The sequence below is a fragment of the Lithobates pipiens genome, unplaced genomic scaffold, assembly GCF_037356315.1.
Source record: "Lithobates pipiens isolate NorthernLeopardFrog02 unplaced genomic scaffold, aLitPip1_a1.2 Scaffold_27, whole genome shotgun sequence".
Classification (NCBI taxonomy): domain Eukaryota; kingdom Metazoa; phylum Chordata; class Amphibia; order Anura; family Ranidae; genus Lithobates; species Lithobates pipiens.
The window spans coordinates 161,466,417-161,490,165 of NW_027507788.1; the positions used below are offsets into that span (position 1 = coordinate 161,466,417).

Genomic DNA, 23,749 nt, shown 5'->3' on the forward strand with positions numbered 1-23,749 from the left:
CCTAAAATAAATATATATATATATTCATATATTCACAAAAGTGAGTACACCCTTCACATTTTTGTTAACATATTATTCTGTCTTTTCATGTAATGACACTGAGGAAATTACTTTACTACAATGTAAAGTAGTGAGTGTACAGCTTGTATAACAGTAACTTGGCTGTCCCCTCAAAATAACTCAACAAACAGCCATTAATGTCTAAACCACTGGCAACAAAGTGTGAGTAGTACACCTCTAGTTGAAAATGTCAGAATTGGGCCCGATTAGCCATTTTTCCTCCCCAGTGTCATGTGACTCATTAGTGTTACAAGATCTTAGGTGTGAATGGGGAGCAGGTGTGTTAAATTTGGTGCTCTCACTCTCATACTGGTCACTGGAAGTTCAACATGGCACCTCATGGCAAAGAACTCAGAGGATCTGAAAAAAAATATGTTTTTCTACATAAAGATGGCCTAGGCTATAAGAAAATTGCCAAGACACTGAAACTGAGCTGCTGCACAGTGGCTAAGACCTTACGGCAGTTTAACAGGATAGGTTCCACTCAGAACAGGTCTCTCCATGGTCGACCAAAGAATTTGAGTGCATGTGCTGAACTTCCTATCCAGAGGTTGTCTTTGGGAAATGGATGTATGAGTGCTGCCAGCACTGCTGCAGAGGTTGAAGGGGTGGGGGGCCAGCCTGTTGGTGCTCAGCTCATATGCCAAACACTGCATCAAATTGGTCTGCATGGCTGTCGTCCCAGAAGGAAGCCTCTTCTAAAGATAATGCACAAGAAAGCCTGCAAAATTGAAGACAAGCAGACTAAGGACCTGGATTACTGGAACCATGTCCTGTGGTGCCATGTTGAACTTCCAGTGACCAGTATGAGAGAGTGAGAGCGATAACACCAAATTTAACACACCTAGTCCCCATTCACACTTGAGACACTAACTAACACTAACAAGTCACATGACACTGTGGAGGGAATTGGCTCGTTGGGCCCAATTTGGAAATTTTCACTTAGGGGGTGTACTCACTTTTGTTGCCAACGGTTTAGATGTTAATAGTGTGAGTGATTTTGCGGGAATAGCAAATTTACACTATTTTACAAGCTGTACACTCACTACATTACATTGTAGCAAAGTGTAATTTCTTCAGTGTTGTCACATGAAAAGATTTAATAAAATATTTACAAAATGTAAGGGGTGTACTTGGAAGGGGCGATTCAGTTCGCATTGTGCGCTATACAAGTATTTCATTCATTCACTGAAGGAGGGGGGGTTCAGTACTGAGGGGCGACTATAGTTGGTGGAGGGGGGGGTGACACCGGGTGACACCAACCCTAGTGACGCCACTGTCTGCGGGAAAGAGTAGTTAAACTGTATAAAACAGTTAAGGGATATAAAAGAATTCCAAGGAATTAATGTTAATCAGCGGTGTTCAAACTCTAATCAAGAAGTGGATAAATGAGGTGTTCTGTTGAAACCAAACCATGGTCAGGAAGACAAACTAAAATTTCATCCACAACTGCCAGGAAAATTGTTCGGGATGCAAAGAAAAACCCACAAATAACTTCAGGTGAAATACAGGACTCTCTGAAAACATGTGGTGTGACTGTTTCAAGATGCACAACAAGGAGGCACTTGAAGAAAGATGGGCTGCATGGTCGAGTCGCCAGAAGAAAAGTATACTACACAAATGTCACAAAGTATCCCACTTTCAATACGCCAAACAGCACAGAGACAAGCCTCAAACCTTCTGGCACAAAGTAATTTGGAGTGATGAGACCAAAATTGAGCTTTTTGGCCACAACTATAAACGCTACATTTGGACAGGCATCAACAAGGCCTTTTGATGAAAGGTACACCATTCCTACTGTGAAACTCAGAGGTGGATCGTTGATGTTTTGGGGATGTGTGAGCTACAAAGGCACAGGAAATTTGGTCGAAATTGATGGCAAGATGAATGCAGTATGTTATCAAAAAATACTGGCGGAACATTTGCATTCATCTGCTAGGAAGCTGTGCATGGGACTTACTTGGACATTCCAACATGATGATGATCCAAAACACAAGTCGACCTGTCATTGGCTACAGAAGAATAAAGTGAAGGTTCTGGAGTGGCCATCTCAGTTTCCAGACCTCAATATCATTGAGATCTCCCCAGAGTGGCTCAAACGTGCAGTTCATGCAAGACAGCCCAATAGTTTACAGGAACTGGAGGCTCTTTGCCAAGAGGAATGGGCAGCTTTACCATGTGAGAAAATAACGAGCCTCACCCACAAATACCACAAAAGACTTTAAGCTGTCATTGATGTTAAAGGGGCAGTACACAGTATTAAGAACTGAGGTTTGTAAACTTATTTTTTTTTGATCAGGGTCATTTGGGTAGTTTCTGTTTCCATTATGATTTTAAAAAGAGTAAACACAGTTTGACAATAAATGGCTTCAGCCAAACACTAACCATGAGTGAAAAAAGTTTTTGTGTTATGGCCATATTCTCTGAAAAATGGCCAAGTAATCCTAAATTCTACCAGGGTATGTAAACTTATGAGCACAACTGTGTATGTGTGTGTGTGTGTGTGTGTGTATATATTTGTATATATATATATATGTGTGTGTGTATATATAGTTACATAGTTACATAGTTAGCCAGGTTGAAAAAAGACACAAGTCCATCCAGTTCAACCTTAAAAACAAATATGTATATGTGTGTGTGTATATATGTGTATATATATATATATATATATATATATATATATATATTAGTTAGTAACCATATGGTTAAAGCCAAATATTCCTGGTGCCTGTGTCACAAAGTATACATTCAGCCTTTTTAATGACCTGTAGATCTTTTGCTTTTGATTTCTTTACCAAAAGAAAAGTTAAAAGCAAATTGTAACAGTGTGTGTGTTTTTCACATTGCTGCTCTGCCAAAAGGTTATTCAGCCAATCTAAACCAATATTTTTCTTTACCAATGCCAACAAACATGGATGGGAGGAAAAAAAGAATAGGCATTTCCAAGAAAGGCTGACTATTCTATGCATGTGTTGCCACTGAGGTGAGCAATGCTTATGTAGACCCCACAGAGTATAGTTAAATCGGCCGTATATGAAAGAGAGATGGCAGACTCTGGACATCTATTGCCCTCCGTCTTCCATAATAAAGTGAAGGATATGATTATAATGCCATGAATGTATTTACCTGCTGGCACAAATAGTACATTAGTGACCATTCATCATCCTTTGTGTTGCTCATTTATTGGCCCTAGTCATTGAAACCCAACACTGAATCATTTAATTTACACACAATTAGCAGATAAGGGGCTTGTGTAAAGGTTGTAAACTGCATTTAATCACTTTTTTAAGCGGCTTCCCATTGCCATGGTCACATAATGCTTGCGTGATCACAGGTGAGTTTTTAGTCACCCCCTACGTTACTAGCACATAGCCCTAGGCCAGGGATAGGCAACCTCGGCCCTCCAGCTGTGGTGAAGCTACATGTCTAATGAAACGTTGCAAGACCCTGACAATTATAGGCATGACTCGTAGAGGCATGATGGGATTTGTAGTGCTGAGGTTGCCTACCCCTGCTCTAAGCTGTGGGCCCTGGTTAAGCTACCCATACGCTTGTAGATTTTTTTTTTTTTTTGAGTGGCTGTTGAACCATACAAAAATTGTAAATACATTCAGTAACTTTTTGTTTGCTTTTGACTTTGGTACTAATAGATTTTACTGAAGGAAAGCCACATATACTATTAGAAATTTGTACATTCAAGAGAATTTACAACAAGCTACTTCACATTTTCTTGTAATTGTGGTTGAAAAATGTTGATTTGACCCCACTAATGATTAAAAAACTGAAGAAATGTTCTTAAAGTGGAGAATTTTAAACACAATTTGACTAGTGTATTGTGGCAGATGTTGTATGTCAGAAGATCAGACCTGTTGATATATAATTGATTTGAAAATATATTCAGGTTCAAATCTTTAATATATGAGATTTTAGTATTTAGGTTTACATCAACTGTAAGTGTTTAGGTGTGAAGGGCAACATTAATGCCTTTGGAATAAATCTGTAGTATTCCATAATTGTTTTTTTTTTACATATCCTAAGATCAGCACCGTAACTATTTCCTCTGCTATTTTAATCAATGAGTAATAACAAGGTTATTTTTAATGTTCGGCACTTCTCCTTGAGTTCTCTTTTGTTTGGAAAATCTTAACACTAGACCCATAGCTGACATGTGACTAAATCTATGTGGAAAATTATTTTTCTGTGAAGTCACACATGTTGGATGTGTACAAAATATTTTCCAGCTGAGGAAATTTTGAATTCCTGATTTATATATGGTACGTTCTAAATATATGGAATTCTAGTGCTACATTCTTACTACTTCCTTCTTTGGAAAAAAAAAGTGTGTTTTTTGCATTCTGAAGCCTGAACAAGTTTATACCATAATTTTTTTAATTGTTTTTTTATTGTTTTTTTCAAAGCCATACAGAAAGAAAAATGGATAAAACAATTAGAGACAGCCTGACAACCAGGCGACAAATTATACCATAATTTTACATAAAATTAGCAACATTATAGCTTAATTTGGCTGCTGCTATAGAAATACAGTATGTAAAGAGAATACATTTGGTGTTTTCATTCTAGATGGTCCCAATTATAAAGAACTTCTGGGGTCTCTGGACACAGCGTTTCTAGTATCTTACGCCATTGGCATGTTCCTGAGGTCAGTATATGAAGATATTACTAATGAGATTTTGACAAGTACTTACTACTACTACTACTACTATTCTTGCTGCTACTACTACTACCACTACTACTACTAAATTAGAAAAAATGCTACACTAATATTTGGAGCCCAGCAGGGCTGAAGGCCAGGCACAAGTTAAAGAATGTGACCCAACAGAGCAAGTGACCATAATGGTATGGCAGTCATCAGATCTTGCTTGGGTTTTTACTGCCGATTCTTGCCTACCAGTATACTAATCTTTATGGGGAACTTTTTGGATGGGTTTTTAGAACCTCATCTTAATATTCTGCCTTATATAAGAGTTATGTATGTGTTAGTGGAGAGTTGGATCCATAGTAGATTGTAACCAGGAGTCAAAATCTAACTTTTAGAGACGGCTCTATGTCAGCTGGGGTGTTTGCACCTTGGGTTCTAGGGTTTTACCTTCAGATGATTAGACACTTGCAGGCTTTTGAGGACATGCACCTCAAGGAATAACCCTCTCCAAACACTTGAGTTTTTCATTTTTTTGCTAGTGTCCTAAGGTGATGGACCTCTTCTCCCATAAAAAAAACAAAAACAAATCATAGTTTATCTAGTTTTTTTTTTTTTTTTTTCTTTGGAATCTTCTATAAACTCATATCTTGAAGACCCCTTCAGGGGTATGCCCACTGTGATTGACAAAGCCTGGAACTATATATTGACCATCAACCTGGACAAGGTCACCCTGTATTTCTGACTGTTATTGTAAAAAATCAGGGTTATATTTGTAATGTATTCAGTATACAGTGTAAACTTTTAAACTTGGCTCTAAAATTCATTCACTCAGTTTAGCCTCAGGTGGATGACCTGGTGTTACATCACACCTCTGGTCGCACACTTTAATGCCACATCCACCTAGAGCCTTTATTAGGTACTCAGGCATTTACAGTACTTCTGTCCTTTCACCATGAAGACTTCACTACAGCACAGTCTACATCTGAGTTGCTATGTACTCCTTCCAGATACACTTGCTCTATAAATGTGTACTTACCCAATTGACCTCCTGAAGATTTACCCCGTTCCTGATCGGGCTATTTTTTACAATACAGCACTGCTTCGATTTAACTAACAATTGCATGCTCATAAATCGCTGTACTTTAATAAAATTTACATAATCTCTTTCCACAAATAGAGCTTTCTTTGGGTGGTATTTGATCACCACTGTTTTTTTTATTTATTTTTCTTGCGCTATAAACAAAAAAAGATCGACAATTTTGAGGAATAAAAAAATATATATAGGTTTTGTAGCAGAAAGTAAAAAAATCTCATTTAAAAAAAAAAAAAAAAAATCTTCATGCATTTAGGCCAATGTGTATTCTGCTACATATTTTTGGTAAAGAAAAATAAATTCCCAAAAAAGGGTTTATTAATTGGTTTGCGCAAAAGTTATAGCATATACAAACTATGGTATATTTCCTGGGTATATATATATATATATACACACACACACACACACACACACACACACACACACACACACACACACACACACACACACACGCAATGGTGGTGATTAGTGACTTGCAGCAGCTTGTAGCTCCGTTCTGTGTCTGCCCAACGATCCCCAGGTGCCAATGGACATCCATTTCCCAGCACTTGCAGATCGGCTTCTGCTGTGAGTAATCGCAGCAGAAGCGTGCCGCCAGCAGCACATATGCATGGTGAAAACTAAGGTAAACATTTTCTCTGCTGAAAGCCCACACAACACTCAACCTCAGAGTGATAGTGCTTCCCTTGCATGCCAGTCTCTGCATCTGACTCTTGTTCCATTTTCAGGCATGCAAAGAGTCCCCTGGATGACAAAGGCAGATTTTTATACATCTATGTCACAATTTCTCAGACAGCTAACTACTTTAATACAGTCAACTCTGTTCAGGGCTACAAAATGCCAGGCCTCTTCTCTAGCTCCTTTATCTTTAAATGAGTCAGATCCAGATATGCCTCGTCTGGAAGAGTTGGACACAGAATGGAAAGAGGAAGCTAGAGGCAATATTACAGTAGGTTGTGGAAGATTTCTCATCTCCATACTCCTATACACTTAAGGCAGCAGCTTCATGTAAACTGCTTGCTAATGTGGATATGCTCACTTCTGCTGTGTACAAAAGCTTTGGCATTTTTCCTCCATCTTGCCATGTCTCTTTGGGTACAAAGAAACCAGCAAAATATAAAAAAATTCCCTGTTCCCAAACAATTAGAATGCCAAATGGGTCACTCCTTTTAAAATCATTGCTCATCAAATAGAAAAGTGTTCACGAATAAGTAGTCTGTAGCAGTAGTTGATCCTGCCATTTAAGTTCTCATTGTACCAATTGACGATATTCCTTTATTCAAATATTCTACATGCTGTATAGGAAGTTTGAGACACTCTGGAAGACCCAGCAACGTAGCAAATTTCAAAGTAAACAATAAACTTTTTATTGCATTTCAACTTTTACTAGGTTGTTTACAGTAGATAACTTAAAAGCCTTGGCATTTATTTTATCAGGAATTTCAGAAACGTACAAAGTAATGGGTGCTTTGCCCCTAATCATTCTTAAAAAATGTTTATGAATTTGGCAAACATTAAACGTGGATTACCTTACTTCTGCATTTATCTGACTCTATTCTGAGATAAAGTAGTATCTGCCAAATCTCCTCATCACTAATCTATCCCTGTGCCCAAAACTGACCCCTTATTAGTCTCCTTATTTTTAAATTTTTATTTTATTCACAGAAAAGAAATGGTAAAATAAAGTATGCTTTAAAAAAGTGACCGCACACAATGATCAAATCTCCTATTTTTATTTATTTTTGAAGACGTTTTTTGCAGAAGCAAAACAGTTTCTGCTTCAGCAATATTTTATCAATGGTGAGCTTTGACAAATGCACGTTAATTACCCCAAATATAAACATCACACTGTAGACCAGCTTGTTACTGTCTTCAAGCCATTCATTCTATCCCTCGAATTGAGGCTTTAAAACCATCAGTTACTTCACACAGCAGCCAAAATGGATTTATTGTTGGTAAGTGAGAGATCATAATGAAGTAAATATGCTGTTCCTACTGTTTAGCAGCTTTCTGATATTGGAAGACCATAGAGAGCATGTAAAACAAAATAATCTTTTTATTACTTGTTGTTTATTTTATTTGCTTACAGTGGCATCTTTGGGGAACGTCTTCCGTTGCGCTATTATTTGTCCGGTGGTATGTTCATCTGTGGTGTGTTCACTGCTTTCCTGGGGCTGGGCTTTTATTGGAATATTCACGCCCTCTGGTACTATATCCTCTTCCAGGTGAGATCATTATATCAAAGAGCAATTCCAGTATGTAAAATAACCACAAAATAGAATGCCAATATAACAGTATGCTAGGTTTTGGCATTAAGAACATTTTCCCTGTATTCCGGTAGGCCAGTCTGGCCCTGATCCTGGTGGACCAGTCCTGCGGGCCTTTTGTGACCAGTCCGCGGGCTGGTACTTTGAGACCCTTGGTCTACAGGTTTGGAAAAATCAGTTTGTACATGGATAGAAAACTGGCTAAAAGACCAAATTCAGAGAGTAGTGGTTAGAGATTCATACTCCAAATGGTCTGAGGTTATTAGTGGTGTACCCCAAGGTTCAGTGTTGGGACCATTACTTTTTAATATATTTAGAAATGATATACGGTCTGGGATTAAAAGTACCACTTCAGTGTTTGCAGATGACACCAAACTATGCAGTAGAATAATGTCCTTACAGGATGTCTCCAACTTACAAGCCGACCTCAATGCTCTGTCTAATTGGGCAACTATGTGTCATATGAAGTTTATTGTTGATAAATGTAAAGTTATGTACTTGGGGGGGGCTAAGAATATGCATGCATCATACATACTAGGGGGGAGTCGATGGTGAAGGACCTGGGTGTTTTGGTAGATAATAAGCTTAATAGCATGCAATGCCAAGCTGCTATTTCCAAAGTGAGCAAAATCCTTTCTTGTATTAAGAGCGGTATGGACTGCAGAGAGCGAGAGATATCATTTTGCCCCATGTTCAAATCATTGGTAAGACCTCATCTGGAATATGCAGTTCAGTTTTGGGCACCAGTTCTCAAAAAGGATATCGGAACTGGAGACAATCCAGAGAAGAGCAACCAGACTGATAAAAAGGCATGGAGCAGCTCAGCTATGAGGATAGATTAGCTGAACTGAATCTATTCTCTTGACAAGAAGAGATTTAGTGGGGATATGATCAACATGTGAAATACATAAGTGGTCCATATGGTGAACTTGGTGTTGAGCTATTCGCTTTAGGGTCATCCGAGGACAAGGGGGCACACTTTACATTTGGAGGAAAACCGATTTCATCTCCAAATACAGAAAGGCTTCTTCACAGTAAGAGCAGTGAAAATGTGAAATAGACTTCCCTCAACGACTGGTTCTAGCCAGCTCAGTAGATTGATTTAAGAAAGGACTGTATTATTAACTAAACATAGATAATATAACTGGATACTAATAATTATGGGTGAAGTTGAAACAAGGCATATACGATTGCCTCTAGGGGGATCAGGAAGCATTTTTTCCCTTGCTGGAGCAAATTGGCTCAAACTATATATTTATTTTTTATTTTTTAATGCCTTTCTCTGGGTTGTCACCCAGGACACTGCATTTCTGGCAGGATCAATGGGTGTTTTCTGTACTTGATAAAAAAAAGTTCCTAGTCTGAAAAAACAAAACAAATGTAGCCATCACATCTAAGGACTAGTAATCTGCAATATATTATATTGCATATTAAAGTGGTTGTGAACCCTTTCATATACCCTGTGAAGTGGCTGGCCTCAGGTGATACACAGAGATTAAACAAAATCTCCTGCATAATTTGCACCCGTCTATCTGCAGCCCTTTCTTCTCTACATAAATCCAAAGTGCTGAATTTTAAACTTGTCTGAGAGTTCAGCAAAAAGGGGGCGGAGAACTGTAGTTACACTGGAGATCCTCGGTGAGGAGAGCTCTGAGAGCTGATTGGAGGGCAGAGATGCACCGGAAACTTGTCAGAAGTGATTCATGCTGATATCACGGGGGACGAAGCAGAATCCAGAAGTGACACTTTGTGCTTTTAGTACACACTATAGAAGTATATGCTTTGGTCATATTTCATGTCTGATGTTTACAACCACTTTTAACTTGAAACAGAAAAAAAATCTAAAGTTCATTCATTAAAGTCATAACTCTAAAACCTACACCCCTAAAATGCTGGACTTGCCTTATTGGTGCCAACAGTATCTACTCTAAATCCTTACAATCCTGTGATTTATTATTTATTTATCTTTGTTCTTTTTGGTGTTCGCAAATTTACAGGACTTTCCATGAAAAAATATTTAAAAATGTTGGCTAAACCTTCTCTTATTCTGTGTAATTGTGATGCTCACTAATCATGCTGTTTGTTTTTGTAGATATTAAATGGTGTGGTTCAGACTACAGGATGGCCGTCTGTGGTAGCCTGCATGGGGAATTGGTTTGGTAAAGGAAAGTAAGTTCAAAATACAGCTGTGCCTATTTCCTCAGTGTATCTTCAGAGGTTAAAGGTGTTCTCGTACAATATAGTGGAACCAGCATTAGTATGTGTTCTGTGCCATTGGGACCTACAATCAAAACGGAAAGAAAGGAAAAAGGGTGCACCAGTCTTGTGCATATCCTTAGATATATTTTATTAAAAGTTTAATAAAAAACTACTCACAAAGGTATGGAAGAAAACTTGCAATACAAATCTCCAGACGATAGCAATTGGTCTAAGTGACCACAGACTCCAGATGGTAACAGAGGAGATTTCAGGATATATATATAGATATATATATATATATATATATATATATATATATATATATATATATATAAATAAATTATATAAAAAGGCACCTCCCAAAGGGATCCAGAGCTACCACCGGTATTAGTGGGTGGCCAAAGGCCAATGAGTAGCACCCATCAGTAAATGGTGGTAGTAATAATAAAAAACACATAAGTAGACAATCGATTAAGACCGTTGATTAACTTCATAGGCGGGGGGCAATGACATCATGTGATGGGTTATTACCAAACTGTGTCTATAGACTGTTGTTAATCAAATTACAAGGAACGGTATGTAAAATGACGTTCATATATACAATACACACACGCGATCAAAATGATAGCGGTAATGTGGAGCAATTATTGTTGACAGGTAAGGTGCCGGATGATCACAGTAGTTTCCTAATTCATATTGCATGAGGGTCATCCTGTCAATATATTGCCAGTCCCCACCACACCCCACCACCAGGGGACCAGAAACACTGTCTCACCACAATGTTGGTGCAACATTGGGAATTTTGAGGGTTGGCATGTTATTGAGACCCCTCAAATGTGAGTGTCATTGGGCAGGGCTCATAATTTCAAGTCCTTTGTTACTCCCCACCAGTTGCCCCGCTCTGCCCTTAACTCCCCTAAACAAGCCCTAAATTATCTCACTGTTAAATGGTTTTTATACAGAATTAAGTTACAAAAATAAATATTAACAACAACTTTATTAATATTAACATAAAGCATATTTCATTGATCTAACCGTGATAAATAAAATGAGGATAAAATACGATTGGCTACTATAAGGCGCTGTACACATCATTACTGCCTTGTTAAGTAAATATTTTAATGCTATATTAAATATAATAAAATTAAAACAATGGATGACACTTTCACTGATTTTAGGATGCAGAGAGACTTATGCCCTGTACACACGGTTGGACTTTCCAATGGAAAATGTGCGATTAGATCGTGTTGCCGGAAAATCCGATCCTGTGTGGGCTCCATCTGATTTTTTCAGAATTTCCAACACGCAAAGTTTGAGAGCTGGATTTAAAATTTTCCCGACCGCAAAATCCGATCGTTTAAAATTCTGATCGTGTGTAGACAATTCCGACGGACAAAGTGCTACACATGCTCAGAATAAATTACGAGACAAAAGCTATTGGCTACTGCCCTCTTTATAGTCCCACCGTACGTGGTTTACGTCACCTCATTCTGAACGATCGGATTTTCTGACAACTTTGTGCGACCGTGTGTATGCAAGACAAGTTTGGGCCAAAATACGTCGTAAAAATCCGATGGCTTTTGTCGTCGGAATATCCGACCATGTGTACAAGGCATTACAATGGAGCTCAGCACTGGACAGGGGAGTGGGAGCTACCAAATTTAACTTTTCTTATAAAGAAGCTGGTGATTGGTTGCTAGGCGGTAATAGGAAAAGTATACTTTGGCAGTCCCCACCCAATCCCCCTCTTTGCCCTGCCCCCACCTGATCTAGTTCTTAGCAGTGCCTGGCACACAGTGGGAGTCGGCAAAGAGAATGACTGGACAGAGGCTGGAAGGAGAATCGTCTACCATTCAACCCCGCCTGCCGGCGGTGCCATCCCCTCCTCCAATACAGCGCCACACTCTGCCCTCAGCTTATTTCCACTCACCTAATGCAAGCAGACGAGTGGAAATTTTGAGGGCTAATTGGTACAACAGACTCTTATGTCATTGGGACCCCCAAGTGTCATTGTGTTTTTGGGGCCCCCCCTCCCACCCTCTGTGTGTCAGCGAGCCATCGTTTTGAGAACAGACAGAAAAATCTGATGATGCCTTAAAAAATATACATCAAATCCATGTCTGTATTCCCATTCCATATGTGATTTATCCATGCTATAATTAAAGTTACTTCGTTGTTTCTCAGTTTTTATCTATGTGGGAAAAATAGCAACACATTGTAAACTCCTCCTATTGATACAATCTTATTGGCATATTTTACTTTGTATTATTTTCACAGGCGAGGGTTCATCATGGGAATCTGGAACTCTCACACAGCTGTCGGCAACATATTGGGCTCTCTAATCGCTGGGGTTTTTGTCTCCTCTGCCTGGGGCTTGTCCTTCATCGTACCTGGAATTATAATCGGTGCCATGGGAATCATATGCTTCTTCTTCCTCGTTGAGTGTAAGTCCCTGGTATATTTGTTCTGGCACGTTTTGTGCCAGAGGCGTATCTAGAACCTTCAGGTCCCTGGTGCAAGATGCCATGGGCCCCTCTTACCCCCGACCGGGGCCCTTCCCTCCAAGGCTGGTGACAGAACACCAGGACCCAGTCGCAAGTGTGACAATTATGTCAGTAGTTTTACATTTTTTTTATTTTCCCTTTTCAATGTGACAATGGTGAAAGATGGGGGGGGGGGGGGGGGTCTAAACAGACCTCTGATGAAAATCCATCATAAATCATGGCAGGTTGAGACTGTCTCTTGAATTTATCTCATCCATATGGTCTTATTTATGCTTTCCCTGCAGATCCCGAAGATGTAGGATGTACCCCTCCGGATCAACAGAACAATGTGAGTCATTTTATTATTCTAAAAAAAACTCTGAGAATCTTTGTACAGAAGCTGCCCTAGACAGGTATTAGGACAATGCAATAACAACTTGCAAACTATATTTATGGCAGGATTGTTTTTTTTTTTATTTTTTTTTCCTGGACTTGCTAAATGTCCTTATCCTTAAAGAATAACTAAACCATCTTTATATATATATATATTCAAGACATTATCAATTACCAATCAGTATTTGTTTAATTTTCTTTAGAAAATCAATGCCATGCACAGCTGTATTGTGTCGGAAACTGACCCTATGCCTTTTTGTGTTATAATTTCAGGAAGAAGTGAAAGATGAGTTGGAGAACATTCAGGCCATGAACGGCAGCACAGAGAACATATTTAAGCGACAGTCCGGAGCTGACCTCGAGGAGTCTGTGATTCCTCAAGAGCCTGTTGAACACCCACAGGCCATTAGCTTTTTGGGGGCGCTTAAGATCCCAGTAAGTGGATATTTCCAAAGAAATCTTTAGATAGAATGAATTCAAGGTTTTTGTTTGTTTTGTTTTTTTCATAAACAAATTATTTTATTTAGTGTAAAGAGGATCAACAAAGAAAACGGTACAATTGGTGGTTTTACACATAGTTTACAGTAATTGGATACAACATGTAAGAACAACCTAGAATAAGTAAGCCATGAACAAAACAGGCAAAACATAGCATCTTAAGGTGGAGGTTATTTTTTCAATTTTCATCCTGGTGTGGTGTAGTTAGTGACAGAGAGAGAGAAAGAAAAAACTATATTGGGGAGACAGGAGGGGAAGGGGTGCTGTAAGAGAAGGGAGGGATGGAGTGGGGGAGTTGGTAAGAGATATGAAGAAGTGTGCGTGTTGACCATGCGTGGATCTGCTCTCCGGCCCCCCCGCAACCTATGATCCAGTAAGGGGACAGGGCAGTTTGTTCGGGACCACTCTATGGAGTGTACTGGCGGTAACGGTCGGTGGATGTAAAATGGGTCCAACATGCCCAGGTGAGGGGGAATTTTGTGCATTCGTTCTTGAAAGATATGTATCAGTTCTTCCATATCTTTTATTTTTTTTAAGTTCTCGCAACCCACTCCCAGATCGTCGGCGTGTTTTTAGATTGCCAATGTTTGGGTATACAGAGTTTAGCCACATTAACCATGTGCATGGCCAATGACTTGTAGCAATTCCTTTTTGTTAATGATGTGTGGTGTAAGAGAAACTGGACGGGAATATAATCTAGAGTGAAAGTAGTGACCTGAGTTATGAGGCTATGAACTTCTTTCCAGAACGGTTGTAACTTTTCGCAATCCCACCAAATGTGGAGCATAGTGCCCTCCTTTTCGCATCTCCAGCAAATGTTAGGGATGGGGAGAATTTGTGAAGCGAGATGGGGTCCTATAATACCATATAGTTATCACTTCATAGCAATTCTCTTGGATGGCAACATTTAGTGAGCATTTGTGGCTGTATGCGTATACTGTGTTGCATTCCTCATTGGTTAGGGGTGTTTGTAAGTCCCTGTTCCAGGAGGCTTGTGAAGGGTGTAGGACGTGGGTAATCTCTTCCGAGAGTAGGGTGTGTAAGAGGGATATAAGATTCCCCTGAGGAGTTTTGCGATGGCAGAGGGATTCGAATGGTGTGAGTTGTCTCATCCAGTTGTCTTGGTGGGTGTGCGTCATGAGGAAATTGTGGATTTACTTATATGTCCAAAAGGGAAATGAGGCAGTCCTAGTGATGGAGTTTATTTTCTCCAGCAAGAGAAGGGTCCCACCAGACAAAAACTGGAGGGCTAGTAAAAGTGCTGTGATTCGCCCAGGGGAAAGGCAGGGTTCCCCCTCAATATGGTTAAGGGGCCCAGTATCGTTGCAAATGTCCCAGATTGCAAAGTTTTTTTTTTTTAAATGCTAGGAGGGAGGGGTAAATGAGCGGATGGGAAGAGAGGGTCGGTGGCCAATGTTTGTGAGGTAGTCAAGGAAGTAGGTGTAGGGGTGTAGCGTAAAAGAGTTTTCTAGGCGAACCCATTTCTTTTTTTAGAGTATGTATGTTCCAGACTGCAAATCTGGTAAGGTGACACGCTGTGTAGTACCTATGTAGGTCTGGTAGCCCAATGCCCCCTTTGGTTTTATGCATTGTAAAGTGAGAATATTTAATTCACGGTGGAGGATTCTTCCATATGAAAGCAGAGCATGCTTTCTGATAGATTGGGACAGATTGAATTAAGTAGAGTATACGTGGTAGGATGATCATTTTGATCAGGGCCAGGGCCGCTGATAAGCCAGTAAGACTGGCCCTGTTGTACCGGGCCTGGCCACCAGGGGGGGCCCAGGCAATATAAACAGGGATGAAAGAATGCATAGTAACTAATTAAAAAAAAAAAAGTGTAGCCCTCCCCTTCTTCAGCCTGCTCACCTTTAACTGTAAACAATGCTGGAGTGGGGCTGAATGGGGGAGAGCCAGGAGGGAGACACAAGGAGGTATGACTACAGCAATACAAGTTCTGCAGGAAACAGGATCGTCTGGAGCACAGTTACACGTAACTGGCTGGCTGCAGTGTCTTCCGTGGGATTAGCCAGTGTACAGGTTATCGTTCAGCCTCCCCTCCCTCTTGTCTTGCTGGTTACTTTTTTTTTTTATCTGCCTAACCTGACCTGCACATTGTCTGATCACACTGATAAGATTCCTGGAAGACTCTGTAGCAGCTTTTAACCATTTCAGCTTATAATCAACTATTTAGCCAGAGCTCTGTGTGCTGCACAGATTGTTTGATATTTTAATTCTTTTTTGGAGAAGGATTTACTTCTAAATCAGGCTAGAAGCTTCACAGACCCATTAACTGGTTACTGTCCTCAGTAATCCTGACCAGTTCACTGTTTGTAAGAAAATTAGTATTTTGGAAATTGTATGTGAAGCTGTCTTCTGTCACTTGGTTGTACTTTCAAAGGAAAATCACTGACTTGATCTTGCAGAGGTGGTTTAAATAGAGTGGATCAGCCCTGTGATACTATATACTTGTACACTGGGTTCAGCCATAAACGGAGTCTCTGACCATCTCCTGAATCAATCATGTCTGCGATCCCTAACCATCTCCTGTACTATGTCTGCAGTCTCTGATCATCTCCTGTACCATGTCTGCAGTCTCTGATCATCTCCTGTACCATGTCTGCAGTCTCTGATCATCTCCTGTACCATGTCTGCAGTCTCTGATCATCTCCTGTATTATGTATGCAGTCTCTGATCATCTCCTGTATTATGTATGCAGTCTCTGATCATCTCCTGTACTATGTCTGCAATCCCTAACTGTCTCCTGTACTATGTCTGCAGTCTCTGATCATCTCCTGTACCATGTCTGCAGTCTCTGATCATCTCCTGTATTATGTATGCAGTCTCTGATCATCTCCTGTACTATGTCTGCAATCCCTAACTGTCTCCTGTACTATGTCTGCAGTCTCTGATCATCTCCTGTACTATGTCTGCAGTCTCTGATCATCTCCTGTACTATGTCTGCAGTCTCTGATCATCTCCTGTACCATGTCTGCAGTCTCTGATCATCTTCTGTACCATGTCTGCAGTCTCTGATCATCTCCTGTACTATGTCTGCAGTCTCTGATCATCTCCTGTACTATGTCTGCAGTCTCTGACCCTCTCCTGTACTATGTCTGCAGTCTCTGATCATCTCCTGTACCATGTCTGCAGTCTCTGATCATCTCCTGTACCATGTCTGCAGTCTCTGATCATCTCCTGTACCATGTCTGCAGTCTCTGATCATCTCCTGTACCATGTCTGCAGTCTCTGATCATCTCCTGTACTATGTCTGCAGTCTCCGATCATCTCCTGTACTATGTCTGCAGTCTCTGATCATCTCCTATAGTATGTATGCAGTCTCTGACCATCTCCTGTACTATGTCTGCAGTCTCTGACCCTCTCCTGTACTATGTCTGCAGTCTCTGATCATCTCCTGTACTATGTATCCAGTCTCTGACCATCTCCTCTACTATGTCTACAGTCTCTGATCATCTCCTGTACTATGTCTGCAGTCTCTGACCATCTCCTGTGGTATGTCTGCAGTCTCTGACCATCTCCTGTGGTATGTCTGCAGTCTCTGATCATCTCCTGTGGAATGTCTGCAGTCTCTGATCATCTCCTGTAGTATGTCTGCAGTCTCTGATCATCTCCTGTACCATGTCTAAAGTCTCTGACCATCTCCTGTGGAATGTCTGCAGTCTCTGACCATCTCCTGTACTATATCTGCAGTCTCTGACCATCTGGGGAGGGGTGGGGCTGGAGGAGGGACCAGGGGAGAAAACAGGGTGGAGCTGAAGGGGGCCCCGTCAGGTAGGCTGTACGGGGCCCCATGATTTCTATCAGCGGCCCTGATCAGGGCTGAATGGCCGAACCACGAAACCATTCAGGCACATCCAGTCATTTAAATGCTTTTGGGCCTTGGTGAGGGCGGTGTGAAAATTTTTCATATAGAGGTCTGATAGGCAGGTAAGGATTCGGATTCCGGGGTAGGCGATTCTCCTAAATCTTAAGGCCTTTTCCCATGAACATACTTATTTTATGAATGTGTACAGCTTTTACTTATTCTGCACCCTGCATCCCCTCCCATGCTTAAAGCGGAGGTCCACCCTAAAGTGGAGCTTCTGCTCATTGGAACCCTCCCCCCCCTCGGCGCCACAATTGGCACCTTTCAGGGGGGAGGGGGGTGCAGATACCTGTACAGTACAGGTATCTGCACCCACTTCCGGCATAGATATCTGCAGAAAGTACGCCCCTTTCCGCAGAATCTACGCCCCTTTCCGAAAGTCCCCCGCTGTCTGCTGGGAAACACACAGATCCCAGAGACAGAGGGGACCATCCTTTATGCGCTGCGCGACTCGCGCATGCGCAGTAGGAAACCGGAAAATGAAGCCACAAGGTATGATTCCCATACCCAAGATGGCGGCGGCAGCACCCGAGAGACAATCGAGAGATCGGCTTCGGGTGCCGACATCGCGGGTGCGCTGGGCGGGTAAGTGTCATTATTTTAAAAGTCAGCAGCTGCAGTATTTGTAGCTGCTGGCTTTTATAAAAAAAAAAAACGGTGGACTCCCGCTTTAAAAGTAGGAATACTGAACTAAGGTTACTAATTTTCTATCTCCCCAGTTACATGACTAAAGAACCATGCTAAAATGCTAACATTTTGATACTAAAACTTTGATGGAATCAAACAACAAGGGGAGTGTGTGTGGATGAGCCCCAAACCATCCACTCTACATTGTTTGTCTGACTCTGATCAGAGGCAACTTTCTTCTTTTCAGGGTGTTTTGGAATTCTCGCTGTGTCTGCTGTTCGCAAAGCTCGTCAGTTACACCTTTCTCTACTGGCTCCCACTCTATATATCGAATGTTGGTAAGATCCTATGCAGTATAATTAGAGGGCCTGGGCCTTTCAGGGATGCAGAGGGTTTAGAAATAACAAATGGAATCTTTTTCCTCCCTAAGACTTTTAATAAGACTCCTTCACTTCTTTAGGATTAATGCATTGGATCACCCAACAGAAGCAATTATGGTGGATGCCATGTAAATAATGAATATGCTACTTACTGTACTGTCATGCTGATATCGTGACTTCAGTATTTTGGAAATCGTATTAGAGATGATGAATTCAGACACTTTTCTGACTCCTATTTAAAGCATGCTTGTTTTAAGTCTGTGATTCAATGTACTAAAGTCAGACGCAAGCCAGGAAACTAGCTTTTTTTATTTTTTTTTTAAAGGTTGCCAGCAGTGTTAGCCCCAATACTTTTCTCATGACAGAGTCCCTGAGTTTCTACAGGACTCCAATGGTGAGGACAGACGTTCACAGTAGTTTGTGTCTCTGCACTTCCTACAAGAAATGGGGGAAGTGTCAGACTCTCACGGCTGGATTCCCTAGTTATTTCTAGATTTCAAATAATTCATCAATACAGGGAGACAGTAATATATTTGTCAGGTTTAAGGGTTCCCGTCCTCTTCTCTTCTCAATTGAGTCTTCTTTCCATCCATAGGTAGCCTTATAATACGTATTGCTTCTGACCTTTTTAGCTCTCACTTTGTGCCATAAATAATAATCTACAAACTGTAAAAATCCACGTAGATGGTTTAGAAACAATTATGTAACCTCTTGGTTGTTTGCCTTGGAACGGCTTTTGCCCTCCTTATCCAGCAAGGGTCCTGAATGCATTTTCTGGCATACAAGCGGCCACTAGAGGGAGAGCGCACAAATCTGTATATATGACAGTGCATGCACATAAATGTCAAAGTCACTAAAATAAAAACATGGTTTATATATATTAACGTTTTTGTTTACTTTCTAGCTCACTTTGATCCCAAAAAAGCTGGAGACATGTCCACTCTGTTTGATGCTGGCGGAATTATAGGTAAGGTCTTTCAGATCCTTTGTTTCAGTTGATAAAAAAAATAAAAGAAAAGAAATTCCAAATCACTGCTCTACCCTCAAATCATTAATGCATATCTAAACCCAGCTACAAAAAAAGGTAATATATTGCAGATTGCCTGTTCTTAGATGAGGTTGCTACATTCCTTTTTTTTTTTTTATCTTAACAACCATTATTTTCCTCCTTTTTTCCATAACATAGAGGGGAGTAGTTCTGTAGTCTTTTAGCAATAGCATAGAAAAATATAAGAGATAGAATTGCACCACAATTGGAGAACACAGGAAGTTAACAGTTGGATTTCTGCCAGGATCAACAGGTATTTTTTTTTAGAACTTAACGTAAAAATTTCAAGGATGCACTTTAAAGAAAAAAAACAGCAGATAAGAGAAAAGATGTCATCAATGTATGCCCAATGTCAGCCCAGGTTGTATTTTTTTTTTTTTTTAAGTGATTTAACATGATCTATTTAATGCATAACAAACATTAATATAATGGTAGTGACTGAAAAAACCCTCAAAAATATGCTGAAATGTGGAGTATGAGGCCAACCCCTATGGGTTTTTTGATACGAAATCTCAAAACCTCAATTGAGTCTATGGATTGTTCAGGCAAGAGAAGAGAAAATGTTTGTAGGTAAAATAAATCAGAGAAATTATTTGTTAGGCCCTGCCTGTTGTGCTAACGGGCAACCTTATGCGTGACAAAGTCATGGCGCATTTTGCTGTGTTCAAGTTTTTAGTGTTTTTTTTTTTTTTTTTACTGCATGACAAAACACGCATTTCCTAGCCGCTTTTGGGGTGCTGTTATCAATTTATGGCACCACAAGCATGAAGCGTTGTTTTTGCGTGTTGTGGGAACGTGAGTAGAAACCGGAGTTTCTATGCGCATTCCCAGAACGTGCAGCTATGAATTGAGCCTTGAAGTTTACATCCCTGTTTTTATCAGGAGGTGTTATAAACACAGAATATCAGATACACTAGAAGAAGGCGGGAGATGAAGAAAAGATGGTACAATAGGAGGGAGCGATTGGGTAGGAAAGGGGTTTTTGGGGGAATGGATCTGGACCAACACAGGCACCACCATGTTAAAGCAGAACTACACTGGATCTGAGCACCACAAATCAAAAATACAGTTTAATGAATTTTTAATATTCAAAGCAAACTCACCCACCCATCCATGCCTCCATGCTTTTATTTTGCTGAGAAATCACTTTGATAACCACCTAATAGAGCTGCACAATCAATCGTTAACAAATCGTGATCTTGATTCAACCCCTCTGATGATCTCTATTCATTCATATAACAAGTGGAGAGACTTGCATGCTCACTCAGCTGTCAAAAGAAAACATCTGGGCAGTCTGCCAAGTTTTTTTTAAATGAAACATTGTAACTAACCTTCCTTTTTTAGATCAAAGGGAAACTTCTGTGTGTAAAAAATAAATAAATAAAAATACAGGCAGACTTGTTAAGTTAAAATCAATATTTTTTGCTAGAAAATTACTTTGAACCCCCAAACATTATATATATTTTAGCAAAGACCCTAGGGCAGTGATGGCGAACCTTGGCACCCCAGATGTTTTGGAACTACATTTCCCATGATGCTCCACTACACTGCAGAGTGGATGAGCATGGGAAATGTAGTTCCAAAACATCTGGGGTGCCAAGGTTCGCCATCACTGCCCTAGGGAATAAAATGTCAATTGCTGCAATATTTTGTCACTCTGTATTTGCCCAGCGATCTTTCAAATGCAGTTTTTTGGGGGGAAAAATGCACCTCAATGAATATTTAAAAAAAACAGTAAAGTTAGCCCATTTTTTTGTTATTTTTTGTTTTAATGTGAAAGATGTTACGCTGCAACAATCATGAGAGAATCGTGATCTATCTTCTAAGCAAAAGAAATCGTGATTCTCATTTTAGCCAGAATCGTGCAGCTCTATAACCTCAACCTAACCTAGCATTTCTGGAAGTGGCCATCATAAGTAAGGGCAGATGATTACTTTAGTATCTACTTCCTGGAATACATCTGCCCTTCGCTTAGGCATGCAAACATGAAATGAGGGGTGTATGAAATCATTTCCCCTGGCATGAAAACCAGGAAGTAACTAAAGAAATGTAGAAACAAAAGTTTAAAATGAGTAAATAGGAAAGTATATCATATCTATTCACTGATGCTAGCAGCATGAGGATTACAATGTTGACCGAGAGAGTGAAGTTCCACTTTAACTACTGCATCCCTGTGTCTCGATGGGTATTACAGGATCCATAGAGAACCATTGAAGTCTCCAGGAAAGTAATGCCATGGAATCCAAACCATTTTTAAGTTGTTGAAGAATGGCTGACCATTTTTTATTGATCAGATATCATGTCAGTTTTGTTGAGTTTTCTTGACTGTTGAAATACCAGACCACCAGATTGTCATGTTTTAATCAATGTATGAATTGTGTTCTAGGTGGGATTGTTGCAGGAGCAATATCTGATTACACTGGGGGACGAGCCATCACCTGCGCTGTCATGCTGATATTAACCGCCCCAATGGTGAGTGCTGTGACTTGACGATGATCGCAGTCATTTGTGGGGCTGTGTCTTTGCTCACTCCTCCATGTGGAGGACATCCTCTATTATATCATTTCCTCTTTTTGTTTTTCTGTCTCTATTGAATATGGATTGTGGTACGGTGTTCAATTTGTTAAACCATAACAGAATAATACAAATTTCTGTGTTCACACTGGAAATATATATATTTTTTGTAATTACAAAATAAATATTTTTGTTTTATTACATACCATATTTTAGACCCACTGGTATCATTGTTGGGTCTCTTAGCTTTTCCATGATAATCAGGCAGATCACAATTGGTGGAAGAAGCTGTACACAGTAATGCCCACATGTGATGCAAAGCCTCCATGATTCAAAATTAAATCTGTTTCATGTGTTCCTAAGTATTAAATGTATTTTCTTTATTGTACATCCCGGGACACAGAGCAGTCATTACTATATGGGTTTTTACGCCACCTACTGGTGAATGGACACTGTTAAATCAATCAAACAAGAAGCTCTCCTCTATATAACCCCTCCTACACAAGAAGTGTCTGTTAGGCGGATGGTCACTGGTGTGACATGTGCTCTTGGAGCATAGTTGGCGGTCTGGATGGTTCTATTAGGAATCATGGACTTCAATCGGATCCATTCAAAAAACCTATCGGCCAAAATGGATGGTACCCGAGCCTCATTGGAGCCTTATATCGCTGGACCCTGCGTAATGCGACCCTGTGCAGTGTCTGTTCTGACCAAGGTGCTTTCCTGCAGGGTGCTATATGGGTCCAGGGGAGTGGACCTCACATTAAGGGGGACCTAGTCTCTGAAGGTCTTTTATGACAAAAATCGCCATGATGGGTGAAGCTTGGACTCCTGTTATGTTTAGAGTCCTGCAGCAGGAATGGTAAGTCTGCATTTTTTGCAGTTTCTCTTTTAAAAAAAAAAAAAGAGAGAGATCTGACTGTCTGTTCTCCCTGTGGCCACTGGGGGCAGTGTGTTATGTACTTCTTAGTCATGTGGGCTGCTATTTCTCCTCCAGCCACTATATGGTGCAGACTCTCTCAGTATGGCCTATTTTTATATAGGCAGGAAGTGGAAGGGCTGCCATGATGCATGTGGCAACAGGTTCAGCAGGTCCTCTGGAGACATAGCAGCAGCCCATGGATACTAACAAAGTGTGAGTACTTGCTATGGGAGAACTGTGTGGCAGACAAGTCATGATTATATGCTGCATATTTACTGCTTATCCAGGGAGGACTGTACAATTTTAAGTCAGTACACCCCTGGATGGTTTGCAGTTCACTTTAAAGTGTTGACTGCTCCGTAGGCAGGTGCAGTGTAGTATACATGCTTGCAAACTTGTTGCTTAAATGCATGTTTTTAAAAAACTTGTTTGGAAAAACACGAGCATGGGTGCATTTTAAGGAGTTCTATCTCCAGTATGGTGTGCGTTTGATGGATGCATATGTGCTTGGCTAAATCCTGCAGGATTAGTATGGAGCCAACTGCAGTTAAGCAGGTGCATGCTTGCAAACTAGCTAAAAAGCACGGTTGCTGAAACGCACAGTTGCCAAATGCATATTTTTTACATATTAACATAAATATACATGGTTATACATGGTTGCACAAAGACGCATGGTTGCACAAAGATGCTTGTTTGTTCATGGTTGCATAAAGATACAT

At 40.3% G+C, this 23,749-nt stretch overlaps 1 protein-coding gene across 2 annotated transcripts in view; it reads left to right on the plus strand.

Annotated features, from left to right (window-relative positions):
* Positions 1–23,749, plus strand: part of SLC37A2 (solute carrier family 37 member 2) — an 84,083-nt gene that overhangs the window by 47,158 nt on the left and 13,176 nt on the right. For both annotated transcript variants that reach the window (XM_077457786.1, XM_077457787.1), the window contains exons 4-12: positions 4,642–4,720; positions 7,903–8,038; positions 10,173–10,249; positions 12,557–12,723; positions 13,068–13,111; positions 13,429–13,590; positions 18,414–18,504; positions 19,451–19,513; positions 21,981–22,066. In XM_077457786.1, the coding sequence (XP_077313912.1) occupies positions 4,642–4,720; positions 7,903–8,038; positions 10,173–10,249; positions 12,557–12,723; positions 13,068–13,111; positions 13,429–13,590; positions 18,414–18,504; positions 19,451–19,513; positions 21,981–22,066 (905 nt within the window). The remainder of the gene's footprint in view (positions 1–4,641; positions 4,721–7,902; positions 8,039–10,172; positions 10,250–12,556; positions 12,724–13,067; positions 13,112–13,428; positions 13,591–18,413; positions 18,505–19,450; positions 19,514–21,980; positions 22,067–23,749) is intronic.